This window comes from Aquarana catesbeiana, linkage group LG02 (genome assembly GCF_042186555.1).
Source record: "Aquarana catesbeiana isolate 2022-GZ linkage group LG02, ASM4218655v1, whole genome shotgun sequence".
NCBI lineage: Eukaryota > Metazoa > Chordata > Amphibia > Anura > Ranidae > Aquarana > Aquarana catesbeiana.
The window spans coordinates 203,823,039-203,845,545 of NC_133325.1; the positions used below are offsets into that span (position 1 = coordinate 203,823,039).

At 44.4% G+C, this 22,507-nt stretch overlaps 1 protein-coding gene across 5 annotated transcripts in view; it reads left to right on the plus strand.

Annotated features, from left to right (window-relative positions):
• The window catches only part of MTRF1 (mitochondrial translation release factor 1), a 45,090-nt gene extending 28,270 nt beyond the window's left edge, over nt 1-16,820 (plus strand). For 4 of the 5 annotated variants that reach the window (XM_073614217.1, XM_073614215.1, XM_073614214.1 and 1 more), the window contains 3 exons: nt 1,503-1,639; nt 8,986-9,084; nt 16,101-16,820. In XM_073614217.1, the coding sequence (XP_073470318.1) occupies nt 1,503-1,639; nt 8,986-9,084; nt 16,101-16,217 (353 nt within the window). In that variant the 3' untranslated portion in view covers nt 16,218-16,820. The remainder of the gene's footprint in view (nt 1-1,502; nt 1,640-8,985; nt 9,085-16,100) is intronic. The other variant, XM_073614216.1, reaches the window with a different exon arrangement.
• The last annotated feature ends 5,687 nt before the right edge of the window (nt 16,821-22,507 follow it).

The following is a 22,507-nucleotide window of genomic DNA, read 5'->3' on the forward strand; positions in this document are numbered from 1 at the left end:
CCTGACCGTGGTTTGGTTTCAACAGAACCCCTCATTTTTCACTTCTTGATTAGAGGTTAAACACTACTGTTGCATTCTCAATTCCTTGGATATCTTTTTATATTCCTTTCCTGTTTTATACAGTTCAACTACCTTTTCCCGCAGATCCTTTGACAATTCTTTTGCTTTCCCCATGACTCAGAATCCAGAAACATTAGTGCACCACTGGATGAAAGATGCAAGGGTCTGTCAGGAGTCCAGAAACTCATTGACCTTTTATACACACACACACACACACACACATACACTAATTACAAGCAGACAGATCACAGGTGAGGATGGTTACCTTTTTAATGGCTATTCAAACCCCTGTGTCAATTTGTGTGCATGTCATCAGGCCAAAATCACCAGGGTATGTAAACTTTTGATCAGGGTCATTTGGGTAGTTTCTGTTGCCATTATGATTTAAAAAGAGTAAACACAGTTAGTTCATTGATAATAAATTGCTTCAGCCAAACACTAACCATGAGTGAAAAATGTTTTTGTGGTGTTATTCATATTCTCTGAAAAATGGCCAAGAAATCATAAATTATGCTAGGGTATGTAAACTTATGAGCACAACTGTATATCTGTTGATTTGTGTACATATACAGTATGTACAATACACTGTATGTTGCCCGTCAAAGGTTTAGCATTTATCTCCTTCCACTCCTTTTATTTTTACAGCCATGTAGTACACTTAAGACAGGAATACAGTAGTGTCCTCTTTCCACCCTTAAGCCTGGTACACACTATCTGGGCTGAACTAAAAAAAAACTGAGGAGCTTGCTGTACTAACTATGCAATGTTAGTACAGCAATCTCCCCACTGAGCTATTGTGTTCTGATGGGGGTACTGCCCCCCTGTCAGAACACACCACTCAGCACTTGCATCCTTTGGCTGCCAATGCTGATCAGATGCCAATCCGATGCTGGTTTTCCTGAATGCCCATTTTCCTGAATGCCCGGCTTCTGTTAGACAGGCTGATGTACACACGGGCCAAATGTCGGCAAGTTTCTCTTTAACCGGTTGATAAGCGGCCTGTGTGTACCAGGCACTAGTCTGCTATCTGGACAATGAAAGAGCAGCCACAGGTTACTGAGCTTATCCATCTGTTCACTTCCCTCCTATTAGCATGCTTCTTGTCAACACTTTTGCATACAGCACACTTGATTGGCTTCCAGTCTTGTTCCTTCTGTTTCATAGTATGAGCTCCTTGAATTGCAGGAAGTTGAAGTCAAGTCAAATTCAGGTTCATTAAAAAAAATGTAACAATGAAAACAAAGCTGCACTAATTTGTGCATTCTATATCTGCCTGGAGTTCTTCTTTAGATATAAAGCCTACAGACAAGTTCTTTTCCCCTCCCTGCACTCTGTACCTTCACTGTTTGACTACAATTTTGATTTTGTTTATCTAGCCACTGCATATTTGTAGTTTCTTTTAAACTTCAATTTCGCCTACTTTTCTCATTGTTCTCATGTAGGAATGTCAGTGGAGTGCCAAGAAGAACGTTCTCAAATTATGAATAAGGAAACTGCCATAAAGATGCTAAGGGCTAAGCTCTTTGAACAGACAGTAAATCTGGAGCTGTCCCAAAGGCAAAGTGCCAGGAAACTGCAGGTGGGTTAAATACATATACACTACATTAACTTCCACCTAACTATGACCCTTTGCATGATGTTAACTGGCCTCTGCAAGGTGAAGGCCCTGCATGCATGGCTTACTCATTACAAGATGTGGAAACCATGGGTGCTGTGTGCTGAAGTGCAGAGGATTCCAGGACCCAGCAATTATTTACATGTCGTATTGGGTGAAATTAATTTCAGCCAGCTGTAACTCCACAACAAGAAGCAACGGAAGACATGGAGCCCACAGGGAGGTGAATGCCACTGACACCAATGCTACAGGGGCTCTTTTATTAATCACAATAACACCAGTGCATTAGGTCCACTCACACCAATGACTTATAAGGCACATTTAAAGTGGTAGTAAAGGCTTTTTTTTAAATGTATGCCTACATGTAAGCCTATAATAAGGCTTACCTGTCTGTACAGTAAATATCTCTTAAACGTGCACAGCGTGCTGTCCATAGAGAGCCGTGCCAAGGCCGTGACTCCTGCATAGCTCAGCCAGTCGAACAGCAGCTGCCTGCAAACCCAGAAGGAAGACCGGGTGAAGATGGGAAGCCCTGTCAGGGCTTTGTTTTATTGTCTTTCATATTGTGCTAGTATGCATACTAGCACATTATGACATTCAGAGAGAGAGAGAGAGAGAGAGTGTGTGTGTGTGTGTGTGTGTATATATACTTTTTTTTTTTTTTTTTTTTCTTTTCTTCTTCTTGCGGTTTACTCCTGATGCATTATGCCCACTCCCAGCATGCCTTTGCATTTTTGTTTGTGTTCGTAACAGAATGGACATTTCTCTGCTCTGAGAGAAGCAGATAGTTTTTCTTTCCAAGTGATGCAATGCATTGAATTTCCAAGGATGTTACACATAGTAGGTGAGGTTGAAAAAAGACACAAGTCCATCAAGTCCAACCTATGTGTGTGATTATGTGTCAGTATTACATTACATATCCCTGTATATTGCAGTCATTCAGGTGATTATCTAATAGTTTCTTGAAGCTATCAATGCTCCCCGCTGAGACCACCGCCTGTGGAAGGGAATTCCACATCCTTGCCGCTCTTACAGTAAAGAACCCTCTACGTAGTTTAAGGTTAAACCTCTTTTCTTCTAATTGTAATGAGTGGCCACGAGTCTTATTAAACTCTCTTCTGCGAAAAAGTTTTATCCCTATTGTGGGGTCACCAGTACAGTATTTGTAAATTGAAATCATATCCCCTCTCAAGCGTCTCTTCTCCAGAGAGAATAAGTTCAGTGCTCGCAACCTTTCCTCATAACTAAGATCCTCCAGACCCTTTATTAGCTTTGTTGCCCTTCTTTGTACTCGCTCCATTTCCAGTACGTCCCTCCTGAGGACTGGTGCCCAGAACTGGACAGCATACTCCAGGTGCGGGCGGACCAGAGTCTTGTAGAGCGGGAGAATTATCGTTTTATCTCTGCAGTTGATCCCCCTTTTAATGTATGCCAATATTCTGTTTGCTTTATTAGCAGCAGCTTGGCATTTCATGCCATTGCTGAGCCTATCATCCACTAGGACCCCCAGGTCCTTTTCCATCCTAGATTCCCCCAGAGGTTCTCCCCCCAGTGTATAGATTGCATTCATATTTTTGCCACCCAAATGCATTATTTTACATTTTTCTACATTGAACCTCATTTGCCATGTAGTCGCCCACCCCATTAATTTGTTCAGGTCTTTTTGCAAGATTTTCACATCCTGCGGAGAAGTTATTGCCCTGCTTAGCTTAGTATCGTCTGCAAATACAGAGATTGAACTGTTTATCCCATCCTCCAGGTCTTTTATGAACAAATTAAATAGGATTGGTCCCAGCACAGAACCCTGGGGAACCCCACTACCTACCCCTGACCGTTCTGAGTACTCCCCATTTATCACCACCCTCTGAACACGCCCTTGTAGCCAGTTTTCAATCCATGTACTCACCCTATGGTCCATGCCAACGCACCTTATTTTGTACAGTAAACGTTTATGGGGAACTGTGTCAAATGCTTTTGCAAAATCCAGATACACCACGTCTACGGGCCATCCTTTATCTAGATGGCAACTCACCTCCTCATAGAAGGTTAATAAATAGATGGTTTGGCAAGAACGATTCTTCATGAATCCATGCTGATTACTGCTAATGATATCATTCTTATTACTAAAATCTTGTATATAGTCCCTTATCATCCCCTCCAAGAGTTTACATACTATTGATGTTAGGCTAACTGGTCTGTAATTCCCAGGGATGTTTTTTGGGCCCTTTTTAAATATTGGTGCTACATTGGCTTTTCTCCAATCAGCTGGTACCATTCCAGTCAATAGACTGTCTGTAAAAATTAGGAACAACGGTCTGGCAATCACCTGACTGAGTTCCCTAAGTACCCTCGGATGCAAGCCATCTGGTCCCGGTGATTTATTAATGTTAAGTTTCTCAAGTCTAATTTTAATTCCGTCCTCTGTTAACCATGTAGGTGCTTCCTGTGTTGTGTCATGAGGATAAACACTGCAGTTTTGGTTACTGAAGCCCCCCAATTCACTCGTGAAGACTGAGGAGAAGAATAAATTCAATACCTTTGCCATCTCCCCATCCTTTGTAACCAGATGTCCTTCCTCATTCTTTTTGGGGTCAATATGGTCTGTCCTCCCTTTTTTACTGTTTACATACTTAAAGAATTTCTTGGGATTTTTTTTTGCTCTCCTCCGCTATGTGTCTTTCATGTTCTATCTTAGCCATCCTAATTGCACCCTTACATTTCTTATTGCATTCTTTATAAATTCTGAATGCTGTGGATGATCCCTCAACCTTGTATTTTTTGAAGGCCTTCTCCTTTGCTTTTATATGCATTTTTACATTGGAGTTAAGCCATCCAGGATGTTTGTTCGCTCTTTTAAATTTATTACCCAATGGGATACATTGGCTAATGCCCTTATTTAATATGCTCTTAAAGCAAACCCATCTCTCCTCCGTATTCTTTGTTCCTAATATTTTATCCCAATTTATGCCTTTTAGCAAGGTTTGTAGTTTAGGGAAGTTGGCTCTTTTGAAATTCATTGTCTTTGTGTTCCCTTCATGTCTCCTATTTGTGTGATTTATACTGAAACTAATTGACCTGTGATCGCTGTTACCTAAATTGCCCCGTATTTCCACATCTGTTATCAGGTCTGTATTGTTGGTAATCAGTAGATCTAGTAATGTTTTATTTCTAGTTGGTGCGTCTACCATCTGACCCATAAAATTGTCCTGCAAGACACTAAGGAACTGGCGAGCCTTAAATGAATGCGTGGTTCCCTCCGCCCAGTCTATGTCTGGATAATTAAAATCCCCCATTATGATAACACTTCCCATCCTTGCTGCTAATCCAATTTGTGATAGGAGATCCGTCTCGACTTCCTCCCTCAGGTTAGGGGGCCTATAGCATACTCCCAGTATTATTTTCCCCTTAGCTTCATCCCTTTGGAGCTCTACCCATAAAGATTCCACCTCCTCCCTAGCCCCCTCAGTGATGTCATCTCTCACATTCACTTGTACATTATTCTTGATATATAGGCATACCCCTCCCCCTTTTTTACCCTCTCTGTCCTTGCGGTATAGGGTATACCCTTGAATGTTTGCCAGCCAATCATGAGAGCTGTTGAACCAGGTCTCTGAAATTCCCACAAAATCCAAATCCTCCTTGTACAACAGTATCTCTAGTTCACCCATCTTGTCCGCCAGGCTCCTGGCATTGGTGAACATGCCACATAGTTTAGACCGGTCGCATATTGTCCTCGTATTGGGTGTTTCAAGATTGCAACTTGGACTTGCTACTATACTCACCTTGTGTTTTTGTGCTTTGGTTAACCTACCACTAATGCCCCCAATACTACCCTCTGGAATATCTTCCACGCTGGCTATCACTGTCTCTGGACCCTCCCCCCCATCGCCTAGTTTTAAAACCCCTCTAACTTTTTGGCCATCTTCATTCCCAGCAGATCTGCACCCTCCTCATTTAGGTGCAGTCCGTCCCTTCTATAGTACCGGTTACCGACTGAGAAGTCGGCCCAGTCCTCCAGGAACCCAAACCCCTCCTTACTACACCAGCTCTTCAGCCACTTGTTTACTTCCCTAATCTCCCTCTGCCTCTCTGGTGTGGCTCGATGTACCGGTAGTATTCCTGAGAACACTACCTTGGAGGTCCTTTTCCTCAATTTAGCTCCTAAGTCCCTAAAATCGTTCTTTAGGACACTCCATCTGCCTCTGACTTTGTCATTGGTGCCAACGTGCACCATGACAGCCGGGTCTTCCCCAGCCCCTCCCAGTAATCTGTCCACAAGATCCGTGATGTGCCGAACCCGAGCGCCCGGTAGACAACATACTGTTCGGCGCTTCAGGTCTTGGTTACAGATTGCCCTCTCTGTCCTTCTAAGAATTGAGTCCCCTACCACCAGAATCTGTCTTTCCTTTCCCTTTGCTGCCCCCCCACTCTCACTGGAGGAGTTCTTCCCCTGGCAGCTAGGAGAGTCCCTCATCTCCAGCAGTGCTGGTCCCTGACTGGTTACACCAATGTCACTCAATGGAGCGTACTTATTGGGATGCTCCAGTCCTGGATCGGCCTCCCTGGCACTTCCCCCTCTACCCCTCCTGACTGTCACCCATCTACTCTTTGCTAGTGCCTGCACCTCTTTGTCTCCACCCGCCTCTGTGCTGGCCCCTGCCGGCACCTGCCGTGTACGTTCCTGGCTCACCTTTAGTATGGAGGGACTTCTCAGTGCTGACAGTTGCTTCCCCAGATTCAGAACCTGGGCTTCCAGGGAAACAATGTGCTTACATTTTGCACAGCAGTATTCGCCCTCGATCGGATGATCAAGGAACGCATACATGCGGCAAGATGTACAAAGAGTCGCCTCTCCACACCCGCCGGGCATCGTACCTATTAAATTTGGTGAGGATTTGGGGATTTTACCCTGTCCAAATTACCTAACAACTAGCTTCCTGGCACTAATACTCAAGACAATACACAGGTACACGACAAGACAATACACAGGTACACAATACACAAGTACTAACGATCCACACACACTACTCAGACAACACTCAGATACTCACACTACACAGGTACTATGACCCCTGTTATAACCTCCTGTTATAACCTCTTGTTTTTAACTCCCACTTAATCCAGCTCCACTTACACCAAGCTCCACAGCTTCAAACTGAGCACGCTCAGACTGAGTCCTACAACAAGTTAAATAGGCACCTGTGAGCAATTAACCACACCCCTTAATTGATAGACTGATGAAACAAGAAAAAAAAAAAAAAAAAAAAAGCTATTTTTTGTAGTCTAGCATCATGGGAAATGTAGTTCCAAAACGTCTGGGGTGCCAAGGTTCGCCATCACTGGCCTAGGCTATAAGAAGATTGCCAAGACCCTGAAACTGAGCTGCAGCATGATGGCCAAGGCCATACAGCAGTTTAACAGGACAGGTTCCACTCAGAACAGGCCTGGCCACAGTCGATCAAAGAACTTGAGTGCACATGCTCAGCGTCAAATCCAGAGGTTGTCTTTGGGAAATAGATGTATGAGTGCTGCAAGCATTGCTGCAGAGGTTGAAGGGGTGGGGGGTCAGCCTGCTCAGACCATATGCCGCAAAAAATTGGTCTGCATGGCTGTCGTCCCAGAAGGAAGCCTCTTCTAAAGATGATGCACAAGAAAGCCCGCAGTTTGCTGAAGACAAGCAGACTAAGGACATGGATTACTGGAACCATGTCCTGTGGTCAGATGAGACCAAGATAAACTTATTTGGTTCAGATGGTGTCAAGCGTGTGTAGTGGCAACCAAGTGAGGAGTACAAAGACAAATGTGTCTTGCCAAAAGTCAAGCATGGTGGTGGGAGTGTCATGGTCTGGGGCTGCATGAGTTTTGCCGGCACTGGGGAGCCACAGTTCATTGCGGGAACCATGAATGCCAACATGTACTGTGACATACTGAAGCAGAGCATGATCCCCTCCCTTCGGAGACTGGGCCGCAGGGCAGTATTCCAACATAACTACCCCAAACACACCTCCAAGATGACCACTGCCTTGCTAAAGAAGCTGAGGGTAAAGGTGATGGACTGGCTAAGCATGTCTCCAGACCTAAACCCTTTTGAGCATCTGTGGGGCATCCTCAAATGGAAGGTGGAGAAGCGCAAGGTCTCTAACATCCACCAGCTCCGTGATGTCATCATGGAGGAGTGGAAGAGGACTCCAGTGGCAACCTGTGAAGCTCTGGTGAACTCCATGCCCAAGAGGGTTAAGGCAGTGCTGGAAAATGTTGGCCACACAAAATATTGACACTTTGGGCCTAATTTGGACAATTTCACTTAGGGGTGTACTCACTTTTGTTGCCAGCAGTTTAGACAGTAATGGTTGTGTTGAGTTAGTTATTTTGAGGGGACAGCAAATGTACACTGTTATACAAGCTGTACACTTACTACTTTACATTGTAGCAAAGTGTCATTTCTTCAGTGTTGTCACATGAAAAGATATAATAAAATATTTACAAAAATGTGAGGGGTGTACTCACTTTTGTGTGTGTGTGTATGTATATGTGTGTATAATGTACTATTCCTACTGCTCAATGATGCAGGGGTATTTTTTTTTTTTTTTTTTACTCCCACTTGCTGCTAATGTGGGGGGGCATTTCTTATTCCTACTGACCTATGATGCTGGAGTTATATGACCACTAATTTGGGGGGGGGGGTGCATTTAATATTTCTTCTGACCAATGATGTGGGGACATTTTTTTACTTCTTGTGACCACTAATGCAGGGCCATTTATTATTCCTACTGACCAATGATGCAAGGGCATGTTTTACTTCCAATTACCACAGATACGGGGGCAATTTTTTACTTGTACTCACCATTGATGCAAAAGTATTGTTTTAGTTATACCACCACTGATGCACAGGCATTTTTTTTACTCCCATTGATGCAGGGGCATTTTAATATTTACTCTGATGTAGGGTAATTTTCTTTTCTTTTTTTTTTTTCTTTTACTCTCCTCCAAAGCTGTGGCATTTTTTTTCTGGCCTCCAAACAATCTAAAAAAACTGTGGCCCTTTGATTAAAATGTTTGAAGACCCCCACACTCTGATACTTTAGTTCCAGATACGTTTGAACAAGTTGCACCCATTTCATGATATTTCCTCATCTACGTTAAAATTGTACATGTTTAGTTTGTTTTTTATACATGCCATGCTTTAGAATAATTGTATAGTAGTGAAAGTCATCATCAGCAAGTACCGTAAGTCATCATCTTGAAGGCCATTATACTGGTTTCTTTAAACATTTGATGAGTGTTGGTTTACAGTATTATTTGCCCGACAGGTTGGTACAAGAGACCAGTCTGACCGAATACGTACCTACAACTTCACACAGGACAGACTTACTGACCACCGGATATCCTTTGACTCTCGAAATTTAAAGGTAAGTATATTTATTCTAGTGAGATTTAAAATGCCCAATTTACCGAAACTGTAATTACCCATAAGAATTATTATTGTTTGCTGGGATTACTCCATTGTGGAATCTATCTTCCATAATAATCAGTGAGTTTCTGCATGTTTGGCACCTTCACCTCCTCTAATGAGCTGCTTTAGCAGAAATCTGTAACACAATGGGGTTGATTTACTAAAACTGGTGCACGCAGAATATGGTGCAGTTGTGCATAGTACCCAATCAGCTTCTAATTTTAACTTGTTCAATTAAGCTTTGACTAAAAACCCTGGAAGCTGATTGGTTTCTACGTAGAGCTACCCCAGATTTTGCACAGTACAGTTTTAATAAGGCCCCTTTCACACTTGTGTGACTTGTCCTGCGTCTTTTAGACCCCCGATCCCTCCATAAAGAGTACCTGTCACCACCTATTACTGTCACAAGGGATGTTTACATTCCTTGTGACAGCAATAAAAGTAAAAAAAAAAATGTTTTTAAACACAATTTATAAAGTATAAAAATAAATAAAATAAATTAAAAAAAAAAAAATTTTTTAAAGTGCCCCCGTCCCCGCGAGCTCGCGCAGCGAAGAAAACGCATACGGAAGTCGCGCCCGCATATGTAAACGGTGTTCAAATCACACATATGAGGTCTCGCCGCGATCATCAGAGCAAGAGCAATAATTCTAGCCCTAGACCTCCTCTGTAACTCTAACCTGGTAACCGTAAAAAAAATTTAAAGCGTCGCCTATGGAAATTCATAGGTACCGTAGTTTGTCGCCATTCCATGAGTGCGTGCAATTATAAAGGGTGACATGTTTGGTATCTATTTACTCGGCGTAATATCATCTTTCACACTATACAAAAAAATTGGGGTAACTTTACTGTTTGGATTTTTTAAAATTCATGAAAGTGTCCCTTTTCCAAAAATTTGCGTTTAAAACACAGCTGCACAAATACCATGTGATATAAACTATTGCAAAAATTTCCATTTTATTCTCTAGATTCTCTGCTAAAAAAATATATATAATGTTTGGGAACTCTAAGTAATTTTCTAGCAAAAAATACGGATTTTAACTTGTAAACACCAAATTTCAAAAATAGGCTTAGTCATGAAAGGGTTAAGAGCATTGTGGGCCCGGTGCTGAAGATTTTAGTTTTCATTTTATTTATTCCAAAAAAAAAAAAGCAAACACAAACAATTTTTGTTAGAATAAATTATTGAAACAATGCCGGACCCCAATTGGTGCAATGGGCTTCAGCCTTGCAGCTTACAGAGGTCTGGAGATGGTTGAATCCCCAGGCACAACGCTATTCACATCTATCTGCGGTTCACCGCTTAGGCTCCAGAATAGACCTGGCTTTCTGTTCTCCCTCTGCCTTACCATATGTTACCTCAGAAACTTACTTGCCGGTGGGGATTTCAGACCGTTTCTCTCTCTAGGTCGTTCTGCAGCTTGGGGAGGGGGAACACAGAGGATGATGGCGGCTGTCTACACGCTGGTTGCGGGATGAAAAGGTAGAGAAGAATATGCAGGGGATAATTGCCTGATACTGGGAATATAATGAAAATGTGACCAATGCGCAGGTGATCTGGGACGCCTTTAAGGCGACCATAAGAGGGGAGTACATATCTGCAATTAAAGCTGCCAGGGTGGACTAAAGAACTAGAGTCTCGTGTGAGAATAGCCGAGGAAGTGTTTGCATTAGACTTTTCTCCTGGGGCATACTCTTTTCTGGCATAGGCTCAGGGCACTCTCTCTGCACCTCTCCAGTTCAACTGCCTTATCGGAAAGGTTGCTCAAGGCTAGAATTTTTGAAGCTGAGGACAAGAACGGGAGGCTCCTAGCCAGTCTGCTGGCTGACCTCAAATTTCAAACAGTTATACCCACGATACATACTGCTGAGAGCGGGGGGGTCACTTCATACCTGCCTGATATCCTACGTGATTTCATTATACAGCTCTACCATCTCACGGATACCCCCTGACCACTTCTCATATGTCTGTGATCTGACTCTGGTGACTTTGACAGAGGAGGATGTTACCTCGTTAGAGGCGGAGATTTCGGTGGAGGAGATCGAAATGGCGATCCGCTCACTTCCTTCTAACAAGACCCTGGGCTCTGACAGACTACCGGGAGACTGGTACAAAATGTACATAGCCGACTTAGCCCTGCGCCTACAAAAGTTATATGCCCTTAGCCTAGAGTCAGAAAGTCTACCTGGCTTAATGTTGCAAGCTCACATAGTACTGATACAGAAACCAGGGAAGGATGCCTCATACTGCTCAGCATATCGACCCATATCCCTTCTAAATTATGATTTAAAAATACTAACAAAAGTCCTAGCTACCAGACTGATGGGGATCCACCCATTCCTAATAAATATGGATCAAACTGGCTTCATGCCAGGGAAGTCGACGGATGTCAATGTTCGTAGGGTGTTCACTCATCTACAGATTCCTCCCACAGCACAGAGTACCAGAGTCTTAGTTGCATTGGACTTGAAGGCATTCAACTCTGTCGCCTGGCCCTACATAGAGGAGGTACTTAAAATGTATGGCTTTGGCCCCATATTCAGGAAATGGATTCGGCTCCTATATCAGAAACCGACAGCACAGATTAAACTAGGCGGGGTGTTATGCTTTTCATTCCCTGTTGAGCGGGGCATCCGACAGGGGTGTCCTTTATCTCCCGCCCTCTTCTCACTGATGGTTGAACCCCTGGCTATTGCACTGCGGTCCTCGGATGCTGTTAGGTTGGTGTGGTTCGGATCCCTGGAGGAGAAGATAGCACTTTATGCAGATGATATTATTCTCTTCCTCCGGGACCCTCCCTCCGGGCAGCGCTAGAGCTTCTTTCGCGCTTTGCTGACATGTCAGGACTAAGGGTAAACTGGGACAAGTCTCAGATACTGCCGGTGGACCCGGATGCTACACAGTTGGCAGACCCAATACAATGGGCTGAGAGCATTAAATACTTAGATATTCAAATCTCCCCCAGAGTCCAGGACTTCTGCAAGCCTAACCTTCTCCCTCTTACAAATTTTTCAAAACAGACCGAAAGCATGGGCTAACCTCCCCCTAACATTAATTTGACGGATCTTTTTCTTTTTCGACGATTATCTTTTTGTTACAAAGACCTTGGACCTGTGGGGGCCTAGCCTGCCCTGATTTATTTATTTTTTCTTTACTTTATTGAAATGATGCTTACCCATGCACACAATTGGCTCATATCGGGTGCCTCCAACACAGCGGTTGCCCTAGAGGCTGCTATTGTTGGATCATTCGCAGCACTGGGAAATACTTTATTTAGGGGTTTCAAGGCTCCTCATCCCCTCACTACCTTGATGAAAACTGTGCTTAGAGCATGGTCTGGGGCGACCGATCCTCGGGTGCGACCCCCAGGTGCGTTCCCCAAATACTCCACTATGGATCAATCCTTCTCTACCTGAATTCTATTCAAATCCAGACCCGATCATATGGGCGTCGAAGGGCATCCGATATCTACATCACATTTGCGAGAATTGCACGCTACTGACATTTGACCAACTTAAACGAGATTTGACTTACCCAGTGTTTATTTCTTCCGGTTTCTGCAGCTCCGCCATGCCTACAGAGCACAGTTCGGGGGCTCTCCCCTGTCTTTTTATCAATCAAATATGGAGTCACTCCTCCATCAGGAGACTGACTAAACCATTATCCACAATCTAAAAGACTCTGCAACCTACTGTGCATCATGGCTTGGAGAAGCTCTGTGACTTCTGGGCGGCAGAGCTGCTGGGACTGGATGGGGAGGACTGGGAGGATATCTGGGACTCTCCCTTTGGACACCTGGTCTCTTCTAGAGACCGGTTGATGCAGTTTAAAATATATTACATAAGTATTACTATACCCCTTACAGGCCACACAAAATATACCCGGATTGCACGTCGCAGTGTTGGCACTGTCAGGCTGACTCTGCGGGTTTCCTACACATGATATGGTCTTGCCCCAGTATACAAAATTACTGGACACGAATTATAACCTTCATCACTAAATTGACCACAGTTCCTATACCCCAAAAGCTGGAGATCTGCCTACTTGGCTTAGTAGATGTCCTGGCCTGCTCCAGGGCAGTTCCTACGCTTCTAGGATTGCTTCTTTTCTACGCCAGGAAACTTATCATACTCAAGTGGAGAGCTCCCACATCTGCCCTTACTCTGAACGCATGGAAATCATTAGTCAATCTTGCAGTGCTTCTATATAAAGAAACATGCTCTAGTAGAGGTTGCCCCCTAAAGTTTCAAAAGGTCTGGAACATATGGCTAGAGCCTGAAATAACCAATGTGGAACAAGAGGACCCTGTAGGATTGCTAGACTGATTTTTAATAAATTATGATGGCTCCTCCGATTGGCTCCCTGGGAGCAATCTGACTGACCACGTGTCTATGACTACTCTTTTGCTATAGACACACTCCTGGGTGATACCTGCTGTTAATCACATACTTTTATGACATTACTTGACCAATTTACTCATCCTGAGTAAATTCTTGAGTAGCAGCAAGCTAGGGGGGTTTGTTTTGTTGTTGCCTTGTTAGTCTAGGCAAGCAGTTAAGGTGTTGTGTGCCTTGTTTTATGTTTTGTACTTTTCCAGCCGGGGAATGCCCAGAGGCTCTGTTATGTAACACAATTTTTTTCTAAAATAAATAGAATTTAAAAAAAAAAAATATTGAAACAAATTAAATTAAATAGAGATGGGGTAAAGGGGGGTTGCAAAAATGTGAAACGCGCATAAACATGCCTAAATACGTTTCTGCACTAATGGTCAGAATAAAGTAGTAACCTGGCCGATAAAATGCATTACCAAACATAAATGTGAGCTTTTAAGCAGCAGGAGAAAAGGCGATCAGAGGAGCAAACGCTCAGTGTGCATGAGGCCTGGGTTGTTCTGAACATTGCCATGATTGCAAAGAATGAGAATTAAAATTGTCCATTTCAAAAAAATCATAGATTGCATTAACCACTTCAGCCCTGGAAGGTTTTCCCAAAAGTGGAACTTCGCTTTAAGGCCTCCTCCCCGGCTCCTGTTTGTGAAACTGAGCTTTTGAGGAGGAGAGGGGGGGGGGGGGGGAGAGGCAGGTACCCGAATTTGACAGGTACCTGCTTCCACTTCCGTTCTGGGTGCCTAGTTAACCAGAAGTGGAAGCTCTCCCTCCTGAAGTCTTCTGGGACATATGACAGGTCCTAGAAGACTTAGGGGCAAGTCACAGACCTCAGAGCCGCAGTGGACACCCGGCTGTGCAGCCACAAGCTGCACAGCTGGGCCCCTATATACCGCCGAGGGAGGACATACACTGCTGGACCATGGGACACTTTTTTTTTTTTTGTAGCTGCTGACTTTTAATAAACAGATGACTGGAACTTAAAGCGGTTGTATACCCGCAATTTTTTTTTTTTTTTTTTTCACCCCTGTAAAGCAAAAGGCATAATGAGCTAGTATGCACCGCATACTAGCTCATTATGAAATACTTACCTTAGAACGAGGCGTCGGTATCTTACCTGGTCCACGCCGAGGGAGCTGTCATGTTACCTCGGCGTGTCTTCCGGGTATCACGGTTCCAGCGATGTGAGTGGCTGGAGCCGCGATGTCATCACTCCCGCGCATGCGCGCGGGAGATTTCTTACCCGGCAAGGTCCGACAGTTGCCGGGCCTTCAGCCGAGAATCCCCTGTGCGCATGCGCCGCTGCAGTCAGCGGCACATAGTGAGGGGAATATCTCCTAAACCGTACAGGTTTAGGAGATTTTTTTTTTTTTACCTACAGGTAAGCCTTATTCTAGGCTTACCTGTAGGTAAAAGTTACAAAAAACACTATACAACCACTTTAATGACCAGGCCATTTTTTGCGATACAGCACTGTGATACTTTAACTGACAATTACGTGGTTGTGCGATGCTGTACCTAAATAAAATTGCGGTCCTTTTTTTTCCCACAAATAGAGCTTTATTTTGGTGGTATTTGATCACCTCTGCGGTTTTTATTTTTTGCACTATAAACAAAAAAAGACCGACAATTTTGAAAAAAAAAAAAAAAAAATTTTTTTTACTTTCTGCTATAAAGCACACCCAAATTAAAAAAATTTAAAAACTCAAATTTCTTTATCAATTTAGGCTAATATGTATTCTACATATTTTTGATAAAAAAAATCCTAATAAGTGTATATTGATTGGTTTGCGCAGAAGTTATAGCGTCTACAAACTATGGGATACTTTCATGGTGGTTTTTTTTATTTATTTATTTTTTTACTAGTAATGGCAATGATCAGTGATTTTTTTTTTTTTTTTTTTGTGGGACTACGACATTGCGGCGCACAAATCGGACATCTGACACTTTTTTTGGGAACCAGCGACATTATTACAGTGATCAGTGCTAAAAATGTGCACTGTTACTGTACTAATACTAATGACACTGGCAATGAAGGGGTTAACACCAGGGGTGATAAAAAGGTTAACTCTGTAACTAGGAGGTGCTTGCTAACTGTGTGGGGGGTGGACTGACTAGGTGAACACAGAGATCCGTGTACCTGCTTAGCAGGAACAGAAGATCACTGTGTTCTCCCCTGTCAGAATGGCGATCTGTCTTGTTTACATAGGCAGATCACCATTCTGCCTCTCTGTGGAACGATCGCAGGTGGCCGAGGGACATCGGGTCAGTTTAAACCCGCTGATTGGCTCCCCCTATGTCCAATGGGCGCGCGCCCACAGTATCTATTGCACAAAATGACGTACAGGTCATATACTACGCCCTGACGTAAGAATATATGTGGTGGGCGGTCTTTGCGTGGTCTTTAAGACAAAAATGTAATTTTATTAACCTGGCATTTAAAATAGGTAATGTAGCAATCATATTTTGTTAATCTTTTTAAAATGAGAGCAAAGTTTGCTCCTTGATATATACAAATGGGTGTAACTGCACAGCCTTTTGTGAAGAAAGGTATAAATTGTGCTGATGTTTGTTTTTCTCTTTCAGGAATTCATAAATGGAGAAGACCTTTTGGATGACTTAATAGAAAGGTTACAGCAGTCAGCAGATGCAGAGGCTCTTCTTGAGGTCATAGAAAACAATTCCTTAAAGCTAAATAGGTGAAGGGCTCTGGGCTTGTGAGAGCATTCACTGCCTGGCCCCTGTACCCTCGCCTTGTCTATTCTTCTAAGCCTTGCCTTGTCATCTCTCAATTTTCTTGTTATAGCCTAACCCAAAGTAAGCCAGCACATTTTAGAAAGTGGCTGAATTCCTGAAGTTCATCTTTGAGTTTAAGACCATGTTAACTGATAGAGTATCCCCCCCCCCCAAGAAGGATGGCAATTGTTTACATTTTTTGGGCTTCTAAAGGATTTTGTTTTTTAGTTGTTTAGATCTTTGGATATACTGTACATCAGATAATTCTAATGTCTGTATTAAAGGGTCATTTTTAGTGTCGCAAGTAGAATCCTTGTGCTGAGTAGTAGAGCGCATCACCCCCTCTGTAGTAAAATTAGTCTCCGCATCTTCCTCCTCTGTTGAGTCCTGTTTTCGTTAATGTATATATAGGCTGCAGACATGGAAACATTGTGGTTGGATTTAGGGGGTCGATCATACAAAATACTGCTGAAAAAAAGACTGGGTGTGCTTTCTTAGGTGTAAATATTGTAAATAAAGCAATATATGTGTATAATTTATATATTTTGAAATAAAATATTTATTATTTAATTTTTTTTTTTTGTTATTATAAAAATATTTATTTCACCATGTTACTTTTGTTATAAAACAACCAAGAAAGAGGTCCAGCCCAGCTAGAAGACAGAAATTTTAATTGACAGGTTTTTTTTTTGTTTTTTTTTTTTTTTTAAAGAACTCGCATCACCCTCCTTCAGTACCCCTTAGCTCCTTTATGGAGAAGAAGCTCCTTCAAATGTAGTGAGTTAGCAATTCCATAGAAAATATCTTATGAAAAAAAGGATTGTTCCAAATAAATGACCCATCTGACATGGACTTATACTAAACGCTGTGTAAACAAGCATGTATTAGGCAATAGGGACATGTTAAAGGAAGACATAGTTACTTTGTATAGAACTCGCTAATTATCAGAGATTAGTAGCTCAACAATTGTTTGGCCACTTTCGCACTGGGGTGTTTTTCAGGCGCTTTTGGGCTAAAAATAGCACCTGAAAAATGCCCCCCCCCTCGCCTGCAGCCCCAGTGTGTGAGAGCCTGAGTGCTTTCACACTGGAGCGGAGCGCTTGCAGGACAAGAAAAAAAGTCCCGCAAGCAGCATCTTTGGGGTGGTGCGGGAGCGCTGTATTTAGCGCTCCTAAACTGCCCCTGCCATTGAAATCAATGGTGATGATTTGCGGGTGCTTTTAACCCTTTTTCTGCCACTAACAGGGGTTAAAAGCGCCGCTAAAACAGTAAAGCGCCATTAGTTTTGCCCCAGTGTGAAAGTGCCCTTAGAGCAGCATTTCAAGTCAGTGTCAATCTCAACAGCAACAATCGTTCTGCATTCACCTCTATGGCTTGGCCGCAAAATACTGAAGGAGAGTGGTTTGTAGCAGAGCACACGATTGGAATGCTATAGCAGCAACAATCCGTTTCTTTGTGACAAATCTGTTTATTGGCATTAGTGATTTAATCGCTGCTATAAAATCATCCATCTGACTTAGCCCATTTCTCTGCTGCTTGACTATGCAGCCTGTGCAATCCTACCCCACGCAAGGCTCATATCAGAGGGGCAATTCTGGCCCTACATATAAATTCCCAGCAGCAGATCACCCATCTGACGTCAGACTTATGTGAGGTGGGATTGCATTGTCAAGCAGCAGGGCAATGCGCCAGTCAGATGGGTGGCTTTGTACAGGTGATGGCTAAGAGTGCCCTATGAAAGCACGCTGGAACCAGATGCAGTGCCATGTTGCTCTGTTTCTGCTGAGTATCAATCCCTATAGACAGGAGAGACACCTCCGCTACAGGAAGAGTGATGACATAGGAGGCAGCAGCTTCTTGGCCATCCTGCCACAATTTCAACAGGTTGGCAGTGTCAGGATCACCTGTCTAACGGAACTAAACTCTCTCAAACTGTTTTTATTTGTTATGTTGTTAGCCATAGTAATTAGATAGGAATATTCAATCTTTTGTTTGAACCTTTTTTTTTTTTTTTTTTTTTCTTTCTTTTTACATTTCTTCAGTTGTTTACTGGTTTCTGGCCTAAGCCAAAATTATGTCATACATCCCAAAGGTCATGGGCATTTTGTTTCCTTTCATCTGGAGGAGGGACTTTCTCAGTTAAGCACACCTTCCTACCTGCATGCCTGAGCTAAGGGCAGATGGACTCCAGGAAGTAAATGCTACATGAATTATCTGTCGTGTTTCAAGATGGCTAGGTGTTTTTCAAAGTGATTTCTCAACAAAAATAAAGAATGAAGACATAGATGGATGGGCGAGTTTGCTTTTAAAATTAAAAATGAATTAAAAAGGGTTTTTGGTTTGTGGTGCTCAGATACAGTTTAATCCTGCTTTAAAGTGGAACTTTACTAAGAAAAAAAACAAATTGTGATCAAGAGGGCTTTTTAACACAGAAAAGATATACTAGATCTTGTAAAGGAGATAAACAGTATAGGTACTTATAAAAAAATGTTTCTTACAACCATACATACAATGAATCCAGAAAGTATTCACAGCGCCTTATTTCAAAATGGATTAAATTCATAATTTTCCTCAAAATTCTACAAACAATAGCCCATGATGACAACGTGAGGGAAGTTTCTTTGAAACCTTTGCAAATTTATTGAAAACAATCACATGTTGTTCATAAGTATTCACAGCCTTTGCCATGACAATCAAAATTGAGCTCAGGTGCATCCGGTTGCCACTGAACATCCTTGAGTTGTTTCTACAACTTGATTGGAGTCCACCTGTGGAAAATTCAGTTGATTGGATGTGATTTGGAAAGGCACACACCTGTCTATATAGGGTCCCACAGTTAACAGTGCATGTCAGAGCACAAACCAAGCCATGAAGTCCAAGGAATTTTCTGTAGACCTCTGAGACAGGATTGTATCGAGGCACAGATCTGGGGAAGGGTACAGAAAAATTTCAGCAGCACTGAAGGTCCCAATGAGGATAGTGGCCTCCATCATTCGTAAATGGAAGAAGTTTGGAACCACCAGGACTTTTCCTAGAGCGGTCCACCCAGCCAAACTGAGCGATCGGGGAGAAGGGCCTTAGTCAGTATGTTCTGCACTCCTGTGACCCAGGCTGAAGCCTGCTGACGTTACAGGGTTGGTCCAAGCTCTGGCAAGATAGGGACAATGAAGTCGGGATCCACCCACATGCCTGGACTGGCACCCGGCTCAGCCTCTCAACAAGCCGCTGAGAGCCTGAGCTGGCCACTCCTACTCCCTTCATGGCCCAGCACTCAAGTGAGCGAAGAGGTGGCAGAGCAGCCAGAGGTGCAGGCCAGGGAAAGATCATGACAATATAGTCGGGATCTGCCCACAACCCTGGACCAGCCTCTGAGCGAGCCACCCCCTGCACAGCTCAGCGAGCAGGGGGAGGGGGGTTGGCAATGAGCAGACAGCGGTGAGCTCTGAGAACGGAGCAATCGGTGGTGTTCAAGCGCTTAGTTCTCATTATGTCCGGTGCGTCCTGGTTAACCGTTTCAGGTCTGATTTCGGCCTGAATTTTTGGCTGATTTCAGACCTGAAACAGACCGAAAGACGCACAGATGCAATTTGCACCGGAGCCACTGCGGAGATATGTGAACCGGTTCCATAGAGAGCCGGTCACAATCTCCTGCTAATGCAAATTGGATGCAGGGAACTAGTGTGAACCCAGCCTGAGGGCATTTTCACACAGTGGGATGCGTTTTGGACTACACTAACTGCATAGACAATCCAAACGTTAAGCTATTCTATGGGCATAGTCCACACCATTGCAGTGCAGAAAAGTACAGCATGCTGCATTTTTCTGCACTGCAACGCATCACAGTGCACATAGAAGCCCAAGGAATGAAAGAAGGAAGTGAAGTCACAGGACAAAGGCAGCAGTGGTGGCTGGTGGTATATTTTTGGGGGTCGGTCAGGTCACAGGCACCCTCCACAGGTCGGTCGGTCACCAGCCTTGCACTTACCCCATCTAGGTGGCAGGCAGTGCCTCCTCGGCTTTGGCGGCTTCACGCTGCATCTCCTCCCTCCTCGGCAGCCAATAGGATTGATTCTGCTCTCAGCCAATCGGGTCTCAGGACCTGCTTCCTGATTGGCTGGGAGAAGACAATAGTGAATATTAATTCGCTATTGTCACACAACTGGGTGGGCTCTGCGCCCGAGCCCATCTTTTTTTGAAACCAATTAGAACCTCAGGCTCTAATCACGTGCTTTTAAAAAAAAACAAAAAAACACCTCAATAGAATCCATGCATTCGGCGCCCTGCATGTAGATTAGGGGCCAGACGCATGGATCGGGGGGGTGGCGCCCCTGCGCCCTGTATGGACGGGCCGCCACTGAGAGGCATAGAAAAATGTGTGTCAACTGTATGTATAAAACAGTTACTTGCAGTTTGGTGTGAATGGGCCCTCAAGATCAAATCAATATTTTGATCTATTGTTGCAGTACCCATAGGCCAGTGACTACTCTGCCTGATTGGTAATATGGCACTGATGAGGGATCAATCAAGAGAGATGACAGTGGCTGATGCACTTTGAGGATTTTAGCTCAGTCAGCATAAGGACAGCCTCTGACTTCAGCAGCTTGAAAATAAATCCATGACAAAAATCTGGAGCCGTCATTGCTGATCACCTGGAAATGCTAAACTCACAGATTTTTGTTTATTTTTTCTTTTGATACTTGGAGCCCCCGAATGTCAATGAAAACTCCCAGTCTTCTTATGCATGCTTGCTCCAGGTCAGTAACACAAAGCCTGGGGGGTGCATGACACCCAGGCAACTCCTCCATGTATCTGTGCACAGAGGGGGTTCTCAGTCACATCCTCCATGTGTCTGTGCACAGAGGGGGTTCTCGGCAGTCACATCCTCCATGTGTCTGTGCACAGAGGGGGTTCTCGGCAGTCACATCCTCCATGTGTCTGTGCACAGAGGGGGTTCTCAGCAGCCATATCCTCCATGTGTCTGTGCACAGAGGGGGTTCTCAGTCACATCCTCCATGTGTCTGTGCACAGAAGGGGTTCTCAATCACATCCCCCATGTGTCTGTGCACAGGGGGTTCTCGGCAGTCACATCCTCCATGTGTCTGTGCACAGAAGGGGTTCTCAATCACATCCCCCATGTGTCTGTGCACAGAGGGGGTTCTCGGCAGTCACATCCTCCACGTGTCTGTGCACAGAGGGGGTTCTCGGCAGTCACATCCTCCACGTGTCTGTGCACAGAGGGGGTTCTCGGCAGTCACATCCTCCACGTGTCTGTGCACAGAGGGGGTTCTCAGTCACATCCTCCATGTGTCTGTGCACAGAAGGGGTTCTCAATCACATCCCCCATGTGTCTGTGCACAGGGGGTTCTCGGCAGTCACATCCTCCATGTGTCTGTGCACAGAGGGGGTTCTCAGTCACATCCTCCATGTGTCTGTGCGCAGAGGGGGTTCTCGGCAATCACATCCTCCACGTGTCTGTGCACAGAGGGGGTTCTCGGCAGTCACATCCTCCATGTGTCTGTGCACAGAGGGGGTTCTCGGCAGTCACATCCTCCATGTGTCTGTGCACAGAGGGGGTTCTCAGCAGCCATATCCATGTGTCTGTGCACAGAGGGGGTTCTCGGCAGTCACATCCTCCACGTGTCTGTGCACAGAGGGGGTTCTCGGCAGTCACATCCTCCATGTGTCTGTGCACAGAGGGGGTTCTCAGTCACATCCTCCATGTGTCTGTGCACAGAGGGGGTTCTCAGTCACATCCTCCATGTGTCTGTGCACAGAGGGGGTTCTCAGTCACATCCTCCATGTGTCTGTGCACAGAAGGGGTTCTCAATCACATCCCCCATGTGTCTGTGCACAGGGGGTTCTCGGCAGTCACATCCTCCATGTGTCTGTGCACAGAAGGGGTTCTCAATCACATCCCCCATGTGTCTGTGCACAGAGGGGGTTCTCGGCAGTCACATCCTCCACGTGTCTGTGCACAGAGGGGGTTCTCAGTCACATCCTCCATGTGTCTGTGCACAGAAGGGGTTCTCAATCACATCCCCCATGTGTCTGTGCACAGAAGGGGTTCTCAATCACATCCCCCATGTGTCTGTGCACAGGGGGTTCTCGGCAGTCACATCCTCCACGTGTCTGTGCACAGAGGGGGTTTTCAGTCATCCTCCATGTGTCTGTGCACAGAGGGGGTTCTCAGCAGTCATCCTCCATGTGTCTGTGCAGGGAGGGGGTTCTCAGCAGTCATCCTCCATGTGTCTGTGTAC